This window comes from Pagrus major, chromosome 15 (assembly GCF_040436345.1).
Source record: "Pagrus major chromosome 15, Pma_NU_1.0".
In the NCBI taxonomy this organism is placed as follows: Eukaryota; Metazoa; Chordata; class Actinopteri; order Spariformes; family Sparidae; genus Pagrus; species Pagrus major.
In genome coordinates, this window is record NC_133229.1 from 16,738,462 (window position 1) to 16,759,514 (window position 21,053).

At 41.8% G+C, this 21,053-nt stretch overlaps 1 protein-coding gene across 1 annotated transcript in view; it reads right to left on the reverse strand.

The window, feature by feature from the left end:
* The window catches only part of inpp5a (inositol polyphosphate-5-phosphatase A), a 148,590-nt gene that overhangs the window by 24,350 nt on the left and 103,187 nt on the right, over positions 1-21,053 (reverse strand). Inside the window, exon 9 of the mRNA XM_073482092.1 lies at positions 17,423-17,507. Within this exon, the coding sequence (XP_073338193.1) occupies positions 17,423-17,507 (85 nt within the window). The remainder of the gene's footprint in view (positions 1-17,422; positions 17,508-21,053) is intronic.

Below are 21,053 nucleotides of genomic sequence, written 5' to 3' on the forward strand. Positions count from 1 at the left end.
GGACTCCTGGGCAACTTTAACTTTTTAGCTTCAGGGAAACTAATGATCCCACCTGCAGATTTTAAACTTGGCCAAGAGCAAGAGCAAAAATGAAGCTAAAGACACAAAATTTATTTTAAAGGTCCATTGTGTTGGATTTAGGGGGATTTAAGGGCAGATGTATAATATTCACAATTATAGTCCTTAGTATAAGTCTTATATACTAAGCAGGTCTGGGGTGGGACTTTTGCTGTTTTTCACAGGTTTGCTCCTTTAGCAGCCACCATATTAAGTAAGTACGGTGAGACAAGGGTGTTTATTTGGTTGCAATTTGTCACACAGGGTTATTCATTGGCCACATATTGTATAAATGTTATATAAATCCTGAGGGCCAAAACTGAAACTTAATTTTGGACCACGGGCCAAAAGAAAGTACCTATTGTATTGTATTGTATTGTATTGTATTGTATTGTATTGTATTGTATTGTATTGTATTGTTAAGATGTAAAATGGTATACAGAAGCCCTGAGAGGAAAGTGTGAAAAAAAAAGAATCCAGTGATTCATTTAATTAAAGTATGATCTAAATTGTTGTCTCTCCTGTGTTTATGACTTATGAACAGGTGAATTTTTTTCTTTTTGTTGCCAGGATTATGTCTCTAAGATCGTTTCTTTTTTGTGCTGGCTTTTAGGGATTTCGTAGTACTATGATCCAAGCTCCATTAATGGGCTGACGTCCTGCACAAAGTGTCACTCTGTCCAAGGTGCTCAGATTATGAAAATTAATTAATAATTAATATTTTTACCTACATATTTAAAAAAACTACTGGCTGGCCCAATCAAACCTTTTAGTGGGCAGGCCCTGGTTTCAATGAACAGCATAGACTTTTTTCTATTTATATTTCAATCAAACTCAAGCTCATCAGATCACCACTGCCGTGGCCAAAGCCTTATGTATCCTGGGCGGTACTGCTGCGTGGATGCTGACATGTGGCTGATTGATCTCTTCAGAAGTTCACTGACTGACCAATCAGTGTGTCGGTGCAGTCGGAGCAGGCTGATTGCATCCGATTGATCACAGCTCTCCTACTGTCATCCTTCGGGAAAAACACTCCCGTCATCCAACACACACAGAGACTTAGTCATTCCAGCGCCTCTGTCATAAGATCTGCCGAGCAAACACCAAGATGGGGTAAATGAGAACCCCATGCTGTCACTTAAGACCATATCAGTGCGGTGATGTCTCCTTCCTTCTGCCAGCAGAGCCCAGGTGCTTGTGAAGAATCTCTGAACAGATCTCTCCCTTCAAAGCTCGGTCCTCCTAAGCACGTTAAACATAAACACGCTCTCACTGACGAACCTAAATGATATTACCATAATTCGTTTGGTTGCAATTGGCTCATTATTGAATACATGACAATTAGTGTGAGCGAGGGAGAGAGGAAACCTGGCAATGGGAAAATAGTGACAGACAGCTGTGAGAAGCAGCAGCTGTAGTCCAGTAGGGATGTCTTCACTCCTCTGGGCTCTTTAACCGATCCTGCAAAGTGACTTGGCATCACATCTCTGCATTATGGGTCAGAGGTCAACGCTGAGTGTTTGTAGAGGGCCAGAGGCCTGGGGGCTGGGATGAGGGGTTGCCGAGGAAGGCGCTGCCTTTGTGCATCAATGGAGGATAATCTCATGACTGTCGAAGGAGGAAGCGGCTGTTTAAAGGAGCTCTCTATTCCAGCTGCTCTCCTTAGAAGAGAGGTTAAAGCAATCTGTCCCACTTCAAAGACCAAAGACACACACACATTCAGGCCTTCTGTCTCTGGTCCTGCCAACAGATGGAGGCGATCCACTGTGCCCAACTTAAACACTGAAAAACCCACACACAGCACCGTGGCATTCCTGACAATGCATATCACACACAAGCAAAGAATAATGGGAAATACACACAGAAAAGAACATTAAATTTAAATGGCACAGCAATGATTGAAAAAGGAAAAAATATTTATTAACAAAAACTAAACCCTAAAACCTTCTCTGCTGGTTCTTTGTGAAAACTTTCATCTTTATCTACATTTCCTTGACCAAACACAAAGATGATTAAAAGATGAAAAGGATGTAAAACTTAAAAGATACGGCTGGCCTTATTCTACATTTTCCTTATCGTCAACAAATTCCATGAAAAAACACACAAATCTGTCAACACTTTTCTGACTCTCCGACCTTCTCTGCGGCACTCGGCCGCGAGCCCACTGGTTTCTACTGTAGATGCAAATCTTTAGGATCAGGTCACACATATACTGTATAGCTTAATTAGAAAAAAGGCTAAGTTCATAAAATAATTGGGCACTGCAGTTCTTGGCAAACGTTACTGAAACAAGAGTAAATGGTGCAGTTCTGTGGGACTATTTACAGCAAATGATTAATACACAGCAATGATTATTTACAGCAGCTGGATAGTGCATGTGGGATTGACTCAAACTAAAGTGTGTTCATGGTATGAAGGAACATGTCACCAGTGCAACAGTGTGGCTCACTGATGGGGTTTTAATAGTTTGTGGACAATAATGGAGCTCTCCGAAACAGAGGAATAAGATCTATCAGGCTTTAAATACACAAGAAATACTTAGTTAGTAGGATGCTTATAATAATTATTTGTATACTTGTGACTGTTTATTTCAGTATACTATACAGTATATTTTATTATAGCGGAAGGTTTAGGACACTTAGTTAATGGCGTCTGGGCTGAGCTCATCCTCCATCCAAGTTTGGTGGAAATCTGTTCAGTAGTTTTTGTGCAGTCCTGCTGAGAAACCAACCAACCAACAAACGGACACTGGCCAGAACATAACCTCCTTGGCGCAGGTATCAAACAAATAAACTGACGTTATGTCCTGTGTTGTTGGTAGCTGTTACTCTGCAGAAAAAGGAGAGTATTTGTCTATTTGTAGTACTAACAACAATATCACTTGGAAACGCTGTCTGGTTTCATTTGATATCTAATGATCTGTTCTTTGTTGAGTCTGATCAAAATCACAATCTGCCAAACAAGACGCAGAGAACAGTGTACCAGCCAATGCCCATTCATCTTCAGTCCTCTGGGGTTTATATTTCTCCCTCCTTCACCCCAATCACATACAATGATTCACACTATTCACTAAACTGTCATTCCACCAATATAATAATCCACTGAGTGCATTTATAGCTGAGTGATTAAACCTCAATTAGGTAGAGAGAGTATGAGAGTGTGTGCAGAGGGAGGCAAAGGATGAGTGGACAATGAGCTAACTATTCATTCTTCATTACCAGAGGCAGAGGACAGGGGCTCCCCTTTGTGTCAGCAGGGGCAGTGGCATTGTCAGAATGCGCCATTATTTTCTCGCTGCCACGCAAAGCTGGCTTGCCAGCTGAGTTAAGGTGTGCCAGCAGGGCTGGCAGGTTCAGTGTGAATTGCTTAGCACTGATCACTTTTCTTCCGTTCGCCACCGTTCATCACGCCCATCCCGCATGCATGATGGCGACATCTGCCCGCGCTGGGTAAAAGGGGGCATCCGATGTGGGCAACAACAAATTCGGCCTCCTGCTTTGCTGCCAGCTATTACACAGGAAAGCCAGTAAATCAGCTGTGACCCTCCCCACCCGATCTGACTGGACACAAGCCAGAGTTGTCCACTCCTCTCTCCCTGTGGCTGGCTAATTTAATGCCTCCAAACACTGTGGATTCATCATTGACACACACGGCAGGACGGGGATTCAACATGGACGGGAGGTGAGAGTGGACACATTATCACCCACAAAGTTAGCCTGTGTGTGACCCACTGGTCAGCAACTGACCCTAGTAAACCTGGCCTGTGTCACCCCTAACAGCAACTAACACACACACACAAACCGTCACCCCTTCCCATGAACTCGTCGAGATGTGTGAGAGTTGACACTAAGGGTTGACGGCACTGTGTGCTTCGTAGGGGGTCTCCTCATCTGCCACGCCCTTGCCAAAAAACGAGCTTGGAGAGGTAAGAGGGCGTGCAAGGTAGTGATAATGTGCCCTATTTATCTTGTGCATTATAACATCTGGGAAACTTCTCTAAAAACAATGGCGCGCATTGAGGGCTGCCATTCTGGCTTTACCTTCACAAACTGGCCAAAAGCATTTGTCCCCTCGGAATGGATAATGGACAGGCCACAAATCATTCAGGACAACAGGACAGAGGGGTGTGTGTGTGTGTGTGAGAGAGAAACTGAATGTATGTGTATGTTTTGTGTGAGTGTGTGTGTGTGTGTTCCCCCCTGGTATTTAACTTCTCTGCTGGCCCATTCTGCATGGCCCCGCAGGACAAATTGCCCTGCATGGTTGTCTTTGAGAGGCAGTGCAGCGCGCAGAGAAAGGGACAGGGCTGAAACACAGGGAACAGGCCTATAAAAATTCATCACTTTGACCTCAGCGACCTCCCACTACTGGGGGGTTGCACACAGACACACACGCGCACACACACACACACACGCACACACACGCACGAGCACGCACTTGCTCACCCACCCAAACCCACAGTCAGAGCTAGGAACAAATATTTTTGAAATGATCTCCAAACATTCTCAGCGAAGATTCATACTTACAGAAACAGTAACTTAAACAAGCCGAGCCACAGAAATGCACTAAGCCTCCTGATCTCTCCGTCTCTTTCTCTCACACATGCACACTCGCAGACACAATGGCCATGGAAAAGCCTTCTACACAGGAAAAGGCCACCAGATGCTTCATTGTGACTGTGTCTCTGTGTAAAGTAGTGGCAGTAAAAGGAGGGTGGTTTTCTCCTGAGGCGTATTAGTCCCACTAAGAGGAGGACATTGTCTCAGGCCGGGCTCTTGACACATTACTGCCACCTGTACAAAGAAAACCTAATGAGAGATTTAATCGGAGAAACCTCCCCTGCCACTTTTAGTCAGCACTTTGAAACCAACCGCGGCAGATGTCCGCAAGACTGTTTAACGTACCGGCTTCTCCTAACCTCTCAATAAGGCCGCGCATGCTTAAATTGCTCAATAGCCATCTTAATGTGGCATTCATTTGAATGTTGTTAGCTGCATCCAAAAGGAGGCTTTGTGGTGTGAAGGAGCAGCCAGCAGCGCTACAGCCATTCATGGTGTTTTTTCCGGACTTAAAAAGAGCATTTATCCTGTTAATGAGAAAACAAATTCACATCCAACCGTGAAGAAATCATTGTAGCACATTTAAACATGGCCAACAGATGAGCTATTGATACAGAGTATAAACACTCGCTAAGCACCTGAAAACACTGCACTCTCATTTAATTTACCCATCCTACCGCAGCTCGAGCTGGGAATCAATTACAGGAAACAGGCAGTGAGGTAATTTGTCGTTGCTGAGTCGATTACAGAATATCGAAGACCCAATCAGTGATTGGTGATTAGTGATGGTCCAATAGGAATGCAGAGTCTGTGGAGTTCATTACTCTGGTATTCGATAAAGCCTGGTTAGCATTACGACTGACCAGACTGAAAGCAACAGAGATTCTTTCACATGTTTATCTAAGTTTCAACCACTGACACTGACACTTCATTTAACCAGGTTAGTTCCACTGAGGGAAATGATGTCTTTTACAAGTAAGACCTTGCCAAGAATGGCAGCAGCACAGAGATATAATGGGAAATTAACAAGAAAACACATCTGAGAGATGATCAATTAAAGCATTTGCACAAAGACAACCTGGACTCAATGGATTTCACAATAGCTTTCATTCTGTGGTACATTATCCTAAACTTAAGATCAGTCTACGGATTCTCCCATTCTGTTGACTCAGAAAACCTAAAGCTTTTATTCCCTAACCCGGACTTTGGCAAGAATAAATCGCAAACTATCAACGGAACGAAGATTGTGACTTCCATATTTTAAGTTTAAAAGAGCAGATAAGTAAATAGTTTGTTGGCCAAGAATGGCTTTGTATGAGTATTATAAGAGGTTCTTTTCTTCTCTGTAGCAACAGCTGAGCTACCATTGCACTTGATGGCTTTTTCAGGCAGGCAGGTGACCAGCCATCTCCCTCCCAGTGCACACTGCGAGGAAGGCCCTGGTGAGGCACAAAACCCTCCTCGCACACAAAGAACATTGATTCATTTGGAGCACCACCCTTTAATTTGTTTGCACCATTTCATTTAAATGATGTGCTTGTCCGCCGGGGTGAGAGAGAGAGGTGTAATTCAGCCAAGGGAAAGGGGAAGAGGAAGGTACAGAGGGGGGAGGAGGGTCTTGAAACCCCACCGCAGGGCGCTAGGCAACCATCTAGTGGGTGGGCTTTGTGATACATTTTACCAATTTTTCATGCCCATCCCTCTTGATGTGACCCCACTCAGGGCCTTTTATGCCCCTGACAGCTCTGCGCAGGAAAACATGCTGCCGCTCTGATAGCATGAAATCGGGAACAAAGACCCCCAGGGAGAGGAGAAGGGGGCCACCGAGGCACGCTGTGCTCCGGTCCCGCCTGGCTCTGGACACAAACAGATGTTAGGCCAGCCCCGGCTCTCTCTACCCCCTGAAAGAGGAGGCCCTGTCGGAGAAATGGGCCTGAAATGCATTGTTTCGGGCCTCCTCTAAGACAAAAACTGGAGCCACTCCTTCTGAAAGGGCCCGGCAATATGGCCGTCACAGATAAATCACACAAGGGGAGTGAGAGAAAGGCCCATGAATTCTCAATGTGGCCCTTAATGGGCCCTCTTAAATATGATGGGATATTTGTGTGCGGATGTGAATGGAGCCCAGCGACTTTTAATGTCAGAGGGGAGAGTTGTTTAAAAGCCCATGGTGCCAACACTGGGTTTACAGCTGTGTTACAATGAGCCATTCTGTATGAACATGACTGTGCTGCTGACAGTAACGATTCACACTGGGAAACCTGTGAGCCAAGTAGTTTAAATAATCCGAGCACTTGGACTGGCTTCCTTAAAGCAACATTATGTAACTTTTTTACCTTAAAATAACAGCGTCAATATTTTGATGGTACAGTGTCTTGTAATAGGGTGAATGGTGTCTCTGTCTCAGCCACTCTGTCCCGAATCACTTGTTTCTGCACTATGGACCTTCAAAAAGCTAAATACATTTACTGAAGTACTGTACATCAGTTACATTTTCACTTTTACCTGAGTTTTTCCATTTTATGTTACCTTCCACTCTCCACTCCACTACATTTCAGAGTTAAATATAACACTTTTACTACAACACAGTGATTTGACAGCTTTAGTTACAGATTAATCAACAAATAAATTATGTTGTAACATTATAGGTTAAGACGAGACTGAATTTATCTCGATCTCCAGAATTTACAAGCTCTGCAGTATGTAAAAGCTGCAACAGTAAAAATACAATTTGTAAAATATGGCCAGATTTTGAAGGTAGCTCCACAAATACAGGGGGCAGAATATCACAAGAGAAACTGACAGCTGCTGCTCACTTTAACGATCCTCTTAGCTGTAGCTATCTTTGGTTGCAGCTGGCTGCCATTAGCTAATTAGCTCTGTTAGCTATGGAGTTAATAGCCCTCTTTACATTCTGTTAATAATGTTAGTTCAGTTTTTGTTGTTTCTGGCTGTATCTTACACATTGACCCTTTAAAACGATGAACACATTAATGCATTCATAATTATAATCTAATAATATAATACACATTGAATGAAATTAAAAAGAAATGGGCCATTCTGTGCAATGACTGCTGTTACTTTTGGCACTTAATATTTTTGTACTTTTACTCAGTAAAATATCAATTGCAGGACACTTATTTGAGTATTTCTACATTTGCATTGCTACTTTTACTTTGGTAAAAGATCTGAATACGACTTCCACCACTGACTGTGACCGACTTGTTGAGCAGGCAGTGAAGCCGTGTGCAGCCAAAGAGACTGTCTCTTTGCATATGCATTACAAACAATTATAATGATTAAATGCTGGAAATAGCAATGGAGACTGTGTGTGTGTGTGTCTGAGCGCAACCCCCAAACACAACATGTGTTATCTTGACAACCACTCCATCCCTCAGAGAGAGAGAGAGAGAGAGAGAGAGATAGAAAAAAAACAATTATTGTGCTCTGTTCCACAAAGACTGAGAACTGCATTAGCCAAAAATAGACTGACATCATACAAGTTGGACACTATGTACCAGGCACAAAGAGGTCCCTATCCGTCACAGTTTATGGTACATTTCATCTGGACTAAATAATAGCATCACTGTTAGCTGCTGCTGTTCCTCCTTGTGATTTCAAAAGGTGGGGGGGACAACAGAAGACAAAACAAACCATCAATAAAGCGAGAGATAAAGAAAGACTGGAAGCCAAAGTTGATTATTCATGATTTATAGAGCGCTTGCATTGTTTAGAAAAAGTGCTGGATTAAATAAAAAAGCCATAGATTGAGTATTGAGTCCATTTGAATTGGCAGACTGATCAGATTATTGACTAATTAGATTGAGATTATTTATACTGCTTGCATAATCTTGACAACTGCATCATGGTAACTGAAATACAAGACATTGAGAGACTTATCTTGACCATTTTAAATGAACTGTAAATACAGTTCACATTCACAATGTCTGGTATCCTTACACAGATAAAGGGCTGTGGGATATTTCATGAGGCGTGACCTCAGAATATGTCTTTACGAGTTTAGTCTATGTTTGCAGCATACTGTGAGTTTCTGGCTAATATACTGCACATAATCTGGAGGGGTTTTTGTGAGATTGGAGCTCCAAGAAAGAGACGTTACACATTCTGTCTTTTCATTTGTACTCTTCGCAGATCTTTAAAGCTGAAACTTAATCTGCGACAATTTTGACAATCAATTTCTGGAGCAAAACTGTTTTTCCTAGTTTTCTAGGGCTATTAATTGATAAACTGCGTGGATTTAACAATTAATCATGAAGATAATCAGCAAATTAATGAATAATGAAAATAATCACTAGTTGCAGCCCTACTGTTGGGAAAAACAAGCAATTTACAGGCGTCACTCTGGGTATTTTCCCTAGTTTCTGGCATTTTATAAACCAAATGATCACTGGGAGAAAATAATTAGCAGATTAATTGATTATGAAAATAATAATTAGTTTAATTTGATGACGTATGCTGTGGAACATTTTTGATAAAAAAGAACTTTGAGAGGGTGTTAATTTAATAATTTAACTTTCTTTATTTTTGCAAAATAAAGAAGAGAGGAAGTTAGAGGAAAGATAGAATGGAGAAATGACAGGACAAATTGAAAGAGGAGATTGATAACTAAAATGAGTGAGTAAGCACGTTTGTGAGACTGAGGGAGACAGACAGCTGCAATTAACTGATAGGTTGTCTACTATTTAATTAAATGGCAACTATTTTTAATAGCTGATCAATCGCTCTGAACAATGTTTCATGAATAAAGAAGTAAAAATTCTCTAATTCCAGCTTCTTAAATACGAAGACATTTGAGGACATCATCTTGGCCTTTGGGAAAGTCTTATCAACATTTTTCACCGTCGTCTGACATTTATAGAAAACGAATTAATTAATTGAGAAAATAATCGACAGATTAATCGACATGAAAATAATAATTTAAAGCAGCCATAGGGGGAACTATGGAAAAAAATAGTGTTTTTTGTGTTGTACTATTTAAAATATACGTTTTGCAAATTACAGACTTGGCTTTCAGTAGAATCTCACTACCCAAAAATCAAAAAAGAAAACAAAAAAGCCTTATGCAAATGCATCAAAACATCATATGCATGGTAGATATCTCCCTTTATGCATCTATAGTGCAATGCATCTATAATAGCATGGCTGAGAAGTTTTTTCATGGATGTATCAGACACACTGCAAGTAGTATCTGTCAAACAGCTGGTTAACTGACTATTTCCTCCACTGTCAAACCTTCATAAAAATCTATTAAATTATTGTGGGAGGAGGAGTGCACCAGATACAGAGTATAAACATTAGCTCCAGCTGAAGAGGACAGCAGTCGTGACTGATTTAGGGGTAACTCAGGTTACATCCCTGACCGGGACCAACCCCAGGGGCCTACAAGGCAACGTGCCCTCCCAAGGCCCTGTTAGTGCCAGGCTCTGCGCTCATCCTTGGCTTGGTTTGTCACGCCATCCCACCGTTGGCATGGTGTTCCCAGCTGCCAGTCACAGTGCCCTCCCCCCTCCAAGTACACAATGGCAATAGCATGGCTGGCGCCGGGCTCAAACGGCCTGTTGTTAATGAGCAGGACCAACAGAAGCCACTGCTTGTTCTTCATTTGCCAGCGTTTTAATTATATGGACAGCGCTCCCATCAAAGCTGCATCGCTCAAGTTACGCCCTCATAGCTGAACTCTTTTTTCCTCTGTGTCTTCAGCGTTGTATTCATTAGCATCGAAAGCAAACAGAGTAGAGAGAGAGAGAGAGGTGCTGTTGTCTAGAGGGAATAGTCTCCCTCTATATCCAGATGGGTTATCTGTGATATAATGGGCCCTCATTGTGATAGATTGGACTCTTCTCACCAGATGATATGCCTTTATTGTATTGTAGGAAACATTTCTATTGCAAGCTTCACCTGTGTGGCCATAAACAGGCGTGGGTCAAATATAAAACTCTGTCTTAACTTGCATGGAGTGTAGTAAATAGGTGGGGTTTACTGCATCAGGACAATTAAGACAGTGTCAGGTGGGATGTCTTTCACAGAAAAGTGTATTGATTTAGTAACTTCCTACGACCCATATAAAGGATTTGTCAATACAATTTGTCGTAGTAATAAAACAGTCAAATACAACTCTCCAATGCCTCCTCTCAGTAAATAGAGTCTTGCTAATACTCCAGATTTGACAATGAATGAAGTAAAGAAGAAGAAGAGAAGACTGTTACAACACACTGCTGAAGAATTATGACATAAAACTGTCACATTTATTATAATAAGCTTCCCTTTTTAGTCAGAATCTGATTAAGTACACGAGGGTTGGTGATGCTGGTTGGTGTGTGTGTGTGTGTGTGTGTGTGTGTGTGTGTGTGTGTGTGTGTGTGTGTGTGTGTGTGTGTGTGTGTGTGTGTGTGTGTGTGTGTGTGTGTGTATACATCTGTGACTCTGGGTTTAAATGCATGAGTGTATCTGGGAAACTGAAGGCAGCCAAGGAGGGTCGTAGTCCCTGGTGTCAGGGGTTCCACAGAACAGAGGCCCAATCAGTGCTGGCCCGCTGGTTAATGGATGGATGGCCCCCAAAATTAATTAGCCTGACTAATGTAGTGTACACTTAATTACACCGGCCGCCTTTTGATTTATTGCTGGCCAGATACACACATGCTAGTCAAAGTCGGGCTAAAAAGGGAAAATTGTTTAGCCTTTACTGGTGCATATTATTTACCAAGACGAGGTTCAGCAGCCAAGACAATCGCCATCAACTATGTAATGAACTCTTGTTGGTTTCAACTAGAGAGCCTGTAGACTGTAGGTGACATACAGACAACATATTTAGAGTTTCATTCCACTACTTAAATTATGACACCTTGGGGGCTGTGCCCTACCATATCTCAGATCTCGAAATCCTAACTAAAACTGTAAATCGATTCTTGAATCTGCACTCGTCCTGCCTGCCTGTATCTGTGTTAAGAATGAACATGAAACTGTCTTGTTACTGGCTAGCTAGAATGGACAAGATAAAAATGGCATTCAATTTTAGTTTCGATGAGTCGAATGTATTCGCATAACTGTGTCGGTGCAGCAGAGGATATATACCTTAATTAAAACATGGTCCGGGAAATGTAATAAAGCTAACAGGCTAACGTCAGTGTTAGCTTCTCCAACAGGCTTACATCGCTGTTAGCTTCTCCAACAGGCTAACATCGATGTTGGCTCCAGCAACATGATGACATTGATGTTAAACTCAGAACAGGTTACACTGATGTCAGTGTTCATGTTGTTCCTTCTTCCTTGTAATTGCAATGCTGCCATTTTTGGCACTTTGAATTTAGGATAGGCTCTAAGCTATCTAACTAACTTAGAATTCGTAATGTAGGATATTTTTCAGTTATGATGGTTCTGTAATAGCTAAATTCCTAAATGTCATCCTAAACTGAGATATTTCAGACATTGGAAGTTTCTGTAATGGGGCCCCTGCAGTGTAAATATTACAGTATTCATAAAAATTTCAGTATATTATGGTGCTCCAGGGTAGTTTGTCACTTAAGTCTGCCTGTGATTCTTTAACACTTTTTCAGACGTGATCAAGGCAATGATATTTCTTTCAAAACTTAAATGTAGCATCTATAAATAGAAACATTAATGTACAAACATAGCAAAGCAGTCATCCCTGACCGTTATGTATGAAGTCTTGCGCAGACATGCAGCAATAGACACAAATAAAGAAAAGATGGCAGTCATGACAGAATTTATCTTTAATGTCTTTCTATCTATGTTGTCACGGTTGTGTGCATTGAGTAACTCCACAGTGTGCAGAATGAATGATCCATCATGCTGGCCTGTCATTACTGAGCATTTTACAGCATTCATTAGGAGTGGGGCTAGTCTAGGGCCCCACCTTTAATTTCATGCTGCTCAAGCGGAGAAAGGACACAGGACAAAGGGAGGAAGATTGATGCCTGGTTCCGGCCCTCTGCACTTCCTGCAGACACAGACAGGGGGCGCTGATGCAAACCTCTCTCCAGTCAGTGAGAGGCCAGCTAGCCTAATGAAATCTGTCCATAGCAGCAGATCAGGCCCAATTAAAAACAGCCCCACACCATGTCACAGGGACAGTAGATCAAGTCAGCAATTAACCTTCCTGCTGGCCTCTATCAATCCTTAAATTGGAGCAGGCCGGCCAGCAGCACACAATCTCTGCAGATATTAAATTTACATTCTATTAAGTTTAATTAGGAGGGATTTTAAATATACTAGGAGTCCAGGCACGGAGCCCTGAGCCTGTCATCGACACCACTGATTCACGGCCACCGGCCACCTCGAGGGACATAGACACACACTCTCACCGCTCTACACCTTATAACACCTTCTGACTGAACATGGAACCAAAAATCCTGTGTTTGCTGCAGGTGTGAGTGGGTCTACAAGGGCTATGTGATCTGGCATCATGACTAGGCTCCCAACCTGGGAGATCGTACTGCCCAGCCTTGGTCCTAAATGGTTGAACATGGCTTTCTATATAATGATTTTTTTCAAGGTTACTGTAGGCTTATTATTGTAATCTAACCTTATAATCATGATACATATCAGCAGTGACTCGTGTTGTATGTAGGACTATTTTTAAATAACTTGTCTGATCCTTCAGGATTTCTGACCATTGCTGTCTAACCACTGTGATTCTTATCACTTACATATACCTGCACCAGTGTTGTCTACTGTAAGTCTGTCTGCCTGTCTGTCAAGTCCTAAAGAGAGACATAGATAGAGCAGAATGGAAATAGGCGAGTAAGAGAGACTAACCAAGATTAAACAGAAACGTCTTTATGTTGATTGAGGCATGTAGCTTACTGGAAGGAAATGGATCTGAATGTGTGACTGAGATCAATAATAACCATCTCTCAATATTATGCTTACAATTTCACAAATACTGCTCACTGCAGCGTCCATCTTCATTATAACATTTGCCACGAACATTTGTGATAAGACCTGCAGAATCCCAACCTACTTCCAGCCTTCCAGAGAACCAGCCCAGAACTGGTAAATGGGGCCACAGTTCATTCTGTTCTGGTGGGCTGGATCTTGCCCAGACTTGGGCCGGTTCTGGTTTATTCAGTTTGCTCTTGGCTGACATCTGGCCACGCTATGGCCTGCTAGTGGCTCAGACTGCCCAAGTGCCATCATTCCACGTGGTATGTGGGCTGGATGAGGGAGCTTGGTACAATTTTGCTATCTGGGATACTTTTTGACTGTAGACTTATCATAAAGCGCTAGATGTTGCACTAACATTGTATAAAGCGAAGGTGAAGGAACTGTAGTTTCACTGCTAAATCCTGTTGAGTCTATTCAAACTGAACTATGCCAACAGGTAGAATTTGGGATGCCAACTGTCTAACAGAGGTCTTTAGGCCCACCTAAGAAACAAGTCTCTGACTATAGGTGTTGGGGTCTCTTTTCTTGCAATAGGTTACGATGGATCTTTAGTCAGTTAATCACCACTTCTTGAATGTGGCTTGAACATGAGAGCTTGATAAGGGATTAAAAGAAATCCAAGCAGCACATTAACAACTGGACTGTGAAGTATCTGATTCGCCAGACCAAATCTTCAAAACCATTCCTTGGTGGTTTCCTGTTTTATCAGCACCGATGCAAAGCATGATCAAGCCAAAGCATGATCAGACCCATGGGAGAGGAGGGAGATGGTTGGTGAGGATTGGACCACCTCCAGGCTGCTCAGCCCTAGCATTAGTCTCCACGTGGCTGTGTCCTTTGTCTGCCAGTCAAAGGGCTGCTGAATGGGGGTCAATTGAAACCAATTCCCTCTGTCGGACACAATTAATGGGGTTGCCCGGACCGGGCAGAAGGGGGGCTGCAGCGGGCCTTTGGTTACTGATCCTGCCGCGCAAGCATGCCAGGAATTTGCCACCTGGAATTTGCCCTGTGACAATAACAAACCACCCCCTTCCAAACCCACCTCCTTTTCTGTACACACATGGATACATCCTAAAATACCCCCCCATCACTTCCACCCACCCACAAGGCAGGATGGGTGACAGGGGAGTGGCTAGTGGTTGTCCACAGTCTAGTCACCCACAATGGAGCAGAGACAGAGAAGAAGAGAGAAGTGGTGTAGCGTGCAGCTAGGGAGAAATTTACTGGAGTATTTTCTGATCCAATGACTCCCAAAGTGAGGCCTAGTGACCCCCCTGGGTGCTCTCTGGTGTTCAACAAATCAAAAGGCAAGCAGTTTAATTTTGGGATAATTTTGTCCACTCAACAGAACAAAAATATATATTCATCTGCAGCTTTTTCCGGCCATTTCCTATCGATTTAAAGTGGAGAGAGAAGAGTGAGAAAGCAAAAAATGAGACTCAGACGGTGAGAATAAGAGCCGGCCTCTCTGTGTCTGAATCAATCTTCAGATAAGTATGGACGATCGATCCACCACCAGCCCATCTACAGTTAAGCACTTCACTGGATGTGCACTAATTGTCCTGTTGACATTAATTGTCATTAAAGGGCTAAAAACGGCCGCCCGGCTGTGAGTTACACCCTGTGCTAAGGTTGCAAGCCATTTGTTTATTGGTGATATCACAGCTCTCCCTGCCACTAACGCACAGGTCACTGTTAAATCAGACAGGTTGACCACTGCACGGGACGGCTTTATATGAGGCAGTCCTGCCCCTCTAACGACGCATTTCTCACAGATGACATCACCAGCCTTTTCTGTTGTCCCCATTAAATGCTCGGTATGTTTGAGGACCTCTCATTAAGCTGGAGGGAAAATGTCTAGGTGTGTGTGGTGTGTGTTTGAGTGGTTTATACCACAGCCCACAGCTCTAACTTCCTGAGGGGAAGTCTAAAAGGCCCCCCTACATTGCTGCCACACCCCTCTAAATGGGGTGAATCAATCTGATTCATTTAGCCTAACAAATTGGTTTGAGTGTGTGTATTTGTGTGTGTGTGTATTCGCTCTGGATGTGAATGTGTATGTGAATGGGGGCCAAGGTGCATAAGAAAAGAGCAGTGTGGAGGAGAGAGGGGGCAGAGATGGACACACCAGGGATGTGGGCCTAACACATCCCTGGAAAAGGGGTCGTGACCCCTACTGCACTCAAACAGCATTTCAGAGTGGTAGAGACATGGAGAGGGTGAGTGCTTACCTACCACAGAGCAGCACGGACATGACAGGAAACATGAGGAGAGAGTTATCTAGATTAGCTATCGAGGATAAACACTGAAATCATATCATCTGACTTTGTTTGAGTGGATGCTTGCAGATTAATGCATCCATGTCGCCTGCCGGTACGAGAATTAAAAAAACTTACCTTTCTTAAAAAGACAACTAACCTTTTTGGTAACGTTCTGTAATAACCATCATTAATACATGGTAAATTTATAGTTAATTAAACTTTAGTTAAAAATGTTTCTGTTAACAAACGTATAATTCACTTTAACTTGTACTTTAGGACTTTTACTCAAGTGCTATTTATATGGGCGACTTTCCTTTTTTACCAAAGTAATATTATTATCTTTAATCTTTTTAGTACACTGGTTGCAACTTTACAAACAATTTCTTAATAAATGCTTTATAAAGCGTTCCAATGTTTAACAGTCAAATGACTAGTTACTTAAATTTAATTTACTATAAATTCACCATTTATTAATGATGATGGTTATCAAAGTGTTGCCACATTTTTTAACAAACTGTAATGTCTACAACACTGTATGTTTTATCACAGCAATGCTGATCAGATAAAAAACAGCTGATCATTGACAAAAAATCACTGTGGTGACCTAAATGTGTGTCAGGTGGCATTCAATTGCATAAAAGTTGACTTCTGAATAGCCTCAGTGTTTGCTCATCTGCTGCTCTACTTGGATTTATTATCTCCAAAGCAACACATGCTCACATGATCAGGCAGTTAATGTGACCTAATTACAGAGCCAAAATTAAATGTACTGCATAAACTTTGAGGCAATCAATCAATGCCCCTGATAGATTGCTGATTCCACTTAAAGGGGGGGGGGGGGGGGGGGGGGTGATTCACTGCCCCCCTAGTGGCTGGATGATTAAACTACAAAAGGTGTCTCTTGTGTGCCACACAGAGTGAAGTCCTTCCTAAGTCATTTGAGCAAAACCCGTCCATTCAGAAAGCCTTCCCTCCTCTTCCCTTCTCCCCTGAATGGGCTTCTGGTCGGAACGGACAATGCCCACACCTTGAACAGGCCCACTGATTCGAGGGCCATTGTGCCGGATAGGAGGGAGAGGATCGGCCAACAAGTGGCTCTCCCACTCTGTTATCACAGGACACCACTGTCTGCGGTGGGCCTTTATGACTTGTTATGCCACTAAGCCCCCCATCTCCTCATGGAGGAGGCTGAATGAGTGCACTACCTTGGCTCTCACTGGCCTCATTTGCACCAAGAAAAGGAGGGGAGGAGGAGGAGGAAGAAAGAAGGGAGGGAGGGAGAAGGAGAGGAAGGGGGAGAGAAAGAGCAGTGAATGGCACCATAACATAACAATGCACTTGGAGGCTTGGTTGGCAAACACAGCTGGGCCAGCAACAGTGAAGCGTTTAATGAGTCATAACTCTGAAGAGACAGTGGGCTACTAAAACCACTTTTACTAGATTGCAGTCTCTCTAATATACACAAACACACTCACACACACACTTTATATTACTCTGATAATGTTTAACCACATATGTTTATAGTTTATCAGCATGCAGTTGTGAACAAATTTCACACAGATAATCAATACAATTAGCCGTCCTTTACTAATTCGTCAGGTGTAAGACAAAAACACTCACCTCAATAACCTGCTTCGAATCCAACCTGAAGTTGAAGTCACCAAAGACATAATATGGCAACCTCTCAAACCGCTGGTCCGTGATCCTGAAAAACATGACGACAACTTGTCAGTGGGAACGTTTTAAACACAATCAAAGCCTCTCTGGCAGCTTAACATGTGATTTTCATACATTTTAAATAAAGAAAGGAAATGATTGGTTGTTATGTCTCATACAATGTGGATAAAAATTGTGTCAGGTACTCTTTGAAAACAGGAAAAAGAGGTAATCCTGGCACTCAAAATATATTTAAAAAAATGTATAAAATGAGGAAGGAAATATTAAAAAGCCTTTATTAGTGGCTTTAGTAGTATAGATCGTTATACAAGGCAAAATATTAAAAAGGTAACATGTTCGACCACAAGGTCTTCTACAGGGTTCCAAACATGATTATAATTTACCTTTTTTAAATAATTTAGCCAGTATAATAAAGGATTTTTAATATTTCCTTCCTCATTTGACACATTTTCTTGTGTCGAGTGCCTGGATTGCCTCTGGTTTTTGAAATACATTTCATATAACACAAAAGATCCTGAAAACCACAATCTTGACGAACATGACCATCGATTGTCAGAAACTTTTCAGGCTGTCACTTGATGATTCCCCTGACCTCAGGGTGTTCAGTTCATGAAGGCCACAGCACCACCTGGTGGTCTCAACACTTTGATGAGAACATTTGCACCTTAACAGAGCAGGGGCAGTAACCATTTTGTGTGGTCTGACACAATCTTTTGGTGGAGTTTTACAGCATTCATGATTTATCACAGAGCACACAGGGTACAGATGTAAGGATGGGTCGGATAGATTGAATTATAGAAACACTTCACATTTTCTAGAGAAACAGAAGATAAGGGTTGAAGGACTTTTATGGGGAGAATGTATAGGTGTTTATACAGCTTGCAGTCTTAATTCTGAACAAAAGGTGCTGAATGACTGAGATTAAAACCTGAAAAAACTTTCAAATTTAGACAGTGAGACAGAAAGACAGAGTGCAAGAATGAGGATGAAAGAGAGGAGTATGTACACCTTACCATGCTATCAAAAAGCCAAATAAATAATGATGTTGCATTGAGGTTTCTGTTTCAATGAAAATACAGATTTGTAAAAAAAAATTTTTTTTAAAAACACTGTCAAGGTTGGTTGGTAATTATGGTAACTAATGTCTTCTGTCAGCAGAATTAATTAAAACATTTTTCTATATCTAAGTTGTCCTGAGTGTTCGCATAGCTTATGTATATCATTTCGAATGTCTTTTTAATATACTGTATTTTTTAATGTATTTAAAAACCCGCTCAATCTGGCAACACTGCTCAGAGGCGACATCATACCTGCACACAGTTATGTTCATCCTCTGGGACTTGTCTGCTCTGCGTGTTTCTGAATGCGTGCAAGAGGTCCAAATAAATATACTCAGAGATCAAACTATTTATCCTCAGCTGACACCAGTATTAAATTAATACATCTTGGTAATTTCCTTGATAATTTGCTTTGATGGCAAAGAAAATTCACTTTACTGAATTGGTCAAAGAGAAAGTTCAGTCCGCTTAACCCAGAAGAGATCCTGAAGATATTTCCCATGTAAGTCCTGTACCTTGCGGTGAGTGACACGGTTAGCTAACTCTGTAGATTTAGCTTATGGATTTAGATCATGGGTTCAGACAGACAGTCAGTGAAGGACTCCATCCACCTATGCTGTAACTTAAGTGACTACTGACTGTGCTTTTTTGATGCCTCCTAAGAGTATTTTATTGTCTTGTCTCACAAATGTTTTTAATGCACTGCATCCATCGCTTTTGAAAAGCTGTGATTATAATGTCAGAGGATTAATTGAGAATAGATCCTCTCTGTCATGGACTACTTCCAAACCTCCAGAACCTCACCACAGAGCCAGCATCCCAGTGCTTTAAAAAAAAAAAAATGCACCTAAGCGACATATAATTAACTCCTATGCCTCATCACCTACTTAAAAGTGGCTCTCTACAGAGCAGAGATAGGAAATTAAGGTGGACGTAGCGCACCCTCTTGTGTAATTAATGATTCAGGATGCTTGGCTCGCTATCTCCACTAACTGTGTGGATAAATCTCACCGTGGACTTCCCAGGCCCAGATAACAATATATTTATGGGGCCGTAAAGAGAGAAGGAGCCTCTTCTTAGTGGTGGGTCTCTGCTCTGGGCGGCTGTCGTAAAGCATGGCCGCTTTCTTCTCTATGAAGCAGAGACAGGGGGTGGCAGGGAGGCGAAGGTGACTGGAGTAAGGAGGCGGGGGAACACAGCTATTATATTAAATAGAGAGTATGTAACTTTGACATCCCATTATATTAAACAGAAACTAGATCATCTTTCCACCCCATAGGATTTTCATGAGGGGTCAACAGAAAGATGGGAACAGCATCTCCAATTTCATCTCTAAAATAACTGATGTATTAATTTCAAAGACTGTCACATCTGTATGATGGATATCTGCTTCATTCTTTTGCGCAGTTACACAGGAATAAATGAAAACTGAGTGTAAATAAGATCTTCCATTTTTATCCGTTATATGGATAGTGTAGAGTTGCAATTTGAGCTGCACATAACACTTATTTTCTCAAGTAATAAATCAATTGTCTGGCTCATTGCTCTTTCTGAGGTTGGTTGAATTGGTTGAAATGAGTATCAGGTACCGACAATATTATGTAGTTTTTTAAGTATGAGCATCATCTGAGTATAACGTGTCAATATCCGTAGATGCACTGAAGGAAAATCCTCATTGGGTAACTAACTGAAGTTTATTTATTCAAGTTTATAAAATGTTCTGTGAAAAGTTCTCTTATTCTTTTGATCAAAAGCATTGAACTGAAGAGCTTTCTAACAAATATTAAAGGTCCAATTTGTAAGAAAGTTGATTTTTGAGTCTCATTCCTGATTCGTCAAAAAATGACGTATAGACGAATTGAGAAATAAACACTTGATCAAACTATACAAGTAATCACATGCCAAAAGCTATATATAGACTACACTTGTATGTGCAGTAGCTCATATATACACTCAAACTGGGACTCATGTCATTAATGACGTGACATCCTGGTGCTAAGAGACTCAGCGCTATTCAAACAGGGTTGGTGGCCAGTTTATCCTACTGGCTTGAATGGAGGGCAGTAAAACGGCTGTACACAGGCGTCAATGCAGTTGTTACAGGCGTGGGAACTCGTGTATTCCTTGTGCTAATAGAGAATTTACCACACATGCTGTTGTGAGTGAAGAATATAAGCAAAAGAAAATCAAACTCTGTTTTACTTTGTTTCAGTCAGTAATATGAACATGTGCAGACCAGATAATGGCTAAAAATAGATTAAAGAGAGAAGAAAATGGGTTGAAAGATGGATGTGGAAGAAGCCTCCAAGGAGAATAAAGACTGGGTAAAAGTGAGATGGGGAGATAAAAAGTGAGATTGCACTGTGTTTCTGGAGCCTGGAGCTCTTCCTCCTCTATGTGCTGTAGCTTTATCCCACTAACATCCATGTCTAATACCCGCAGCCTGGCTGTTTTGTCTGCCGCTCCAAGGTATCAGCCACAGGTCAGAAGGTAACACTCTGTTTACACGATCATTT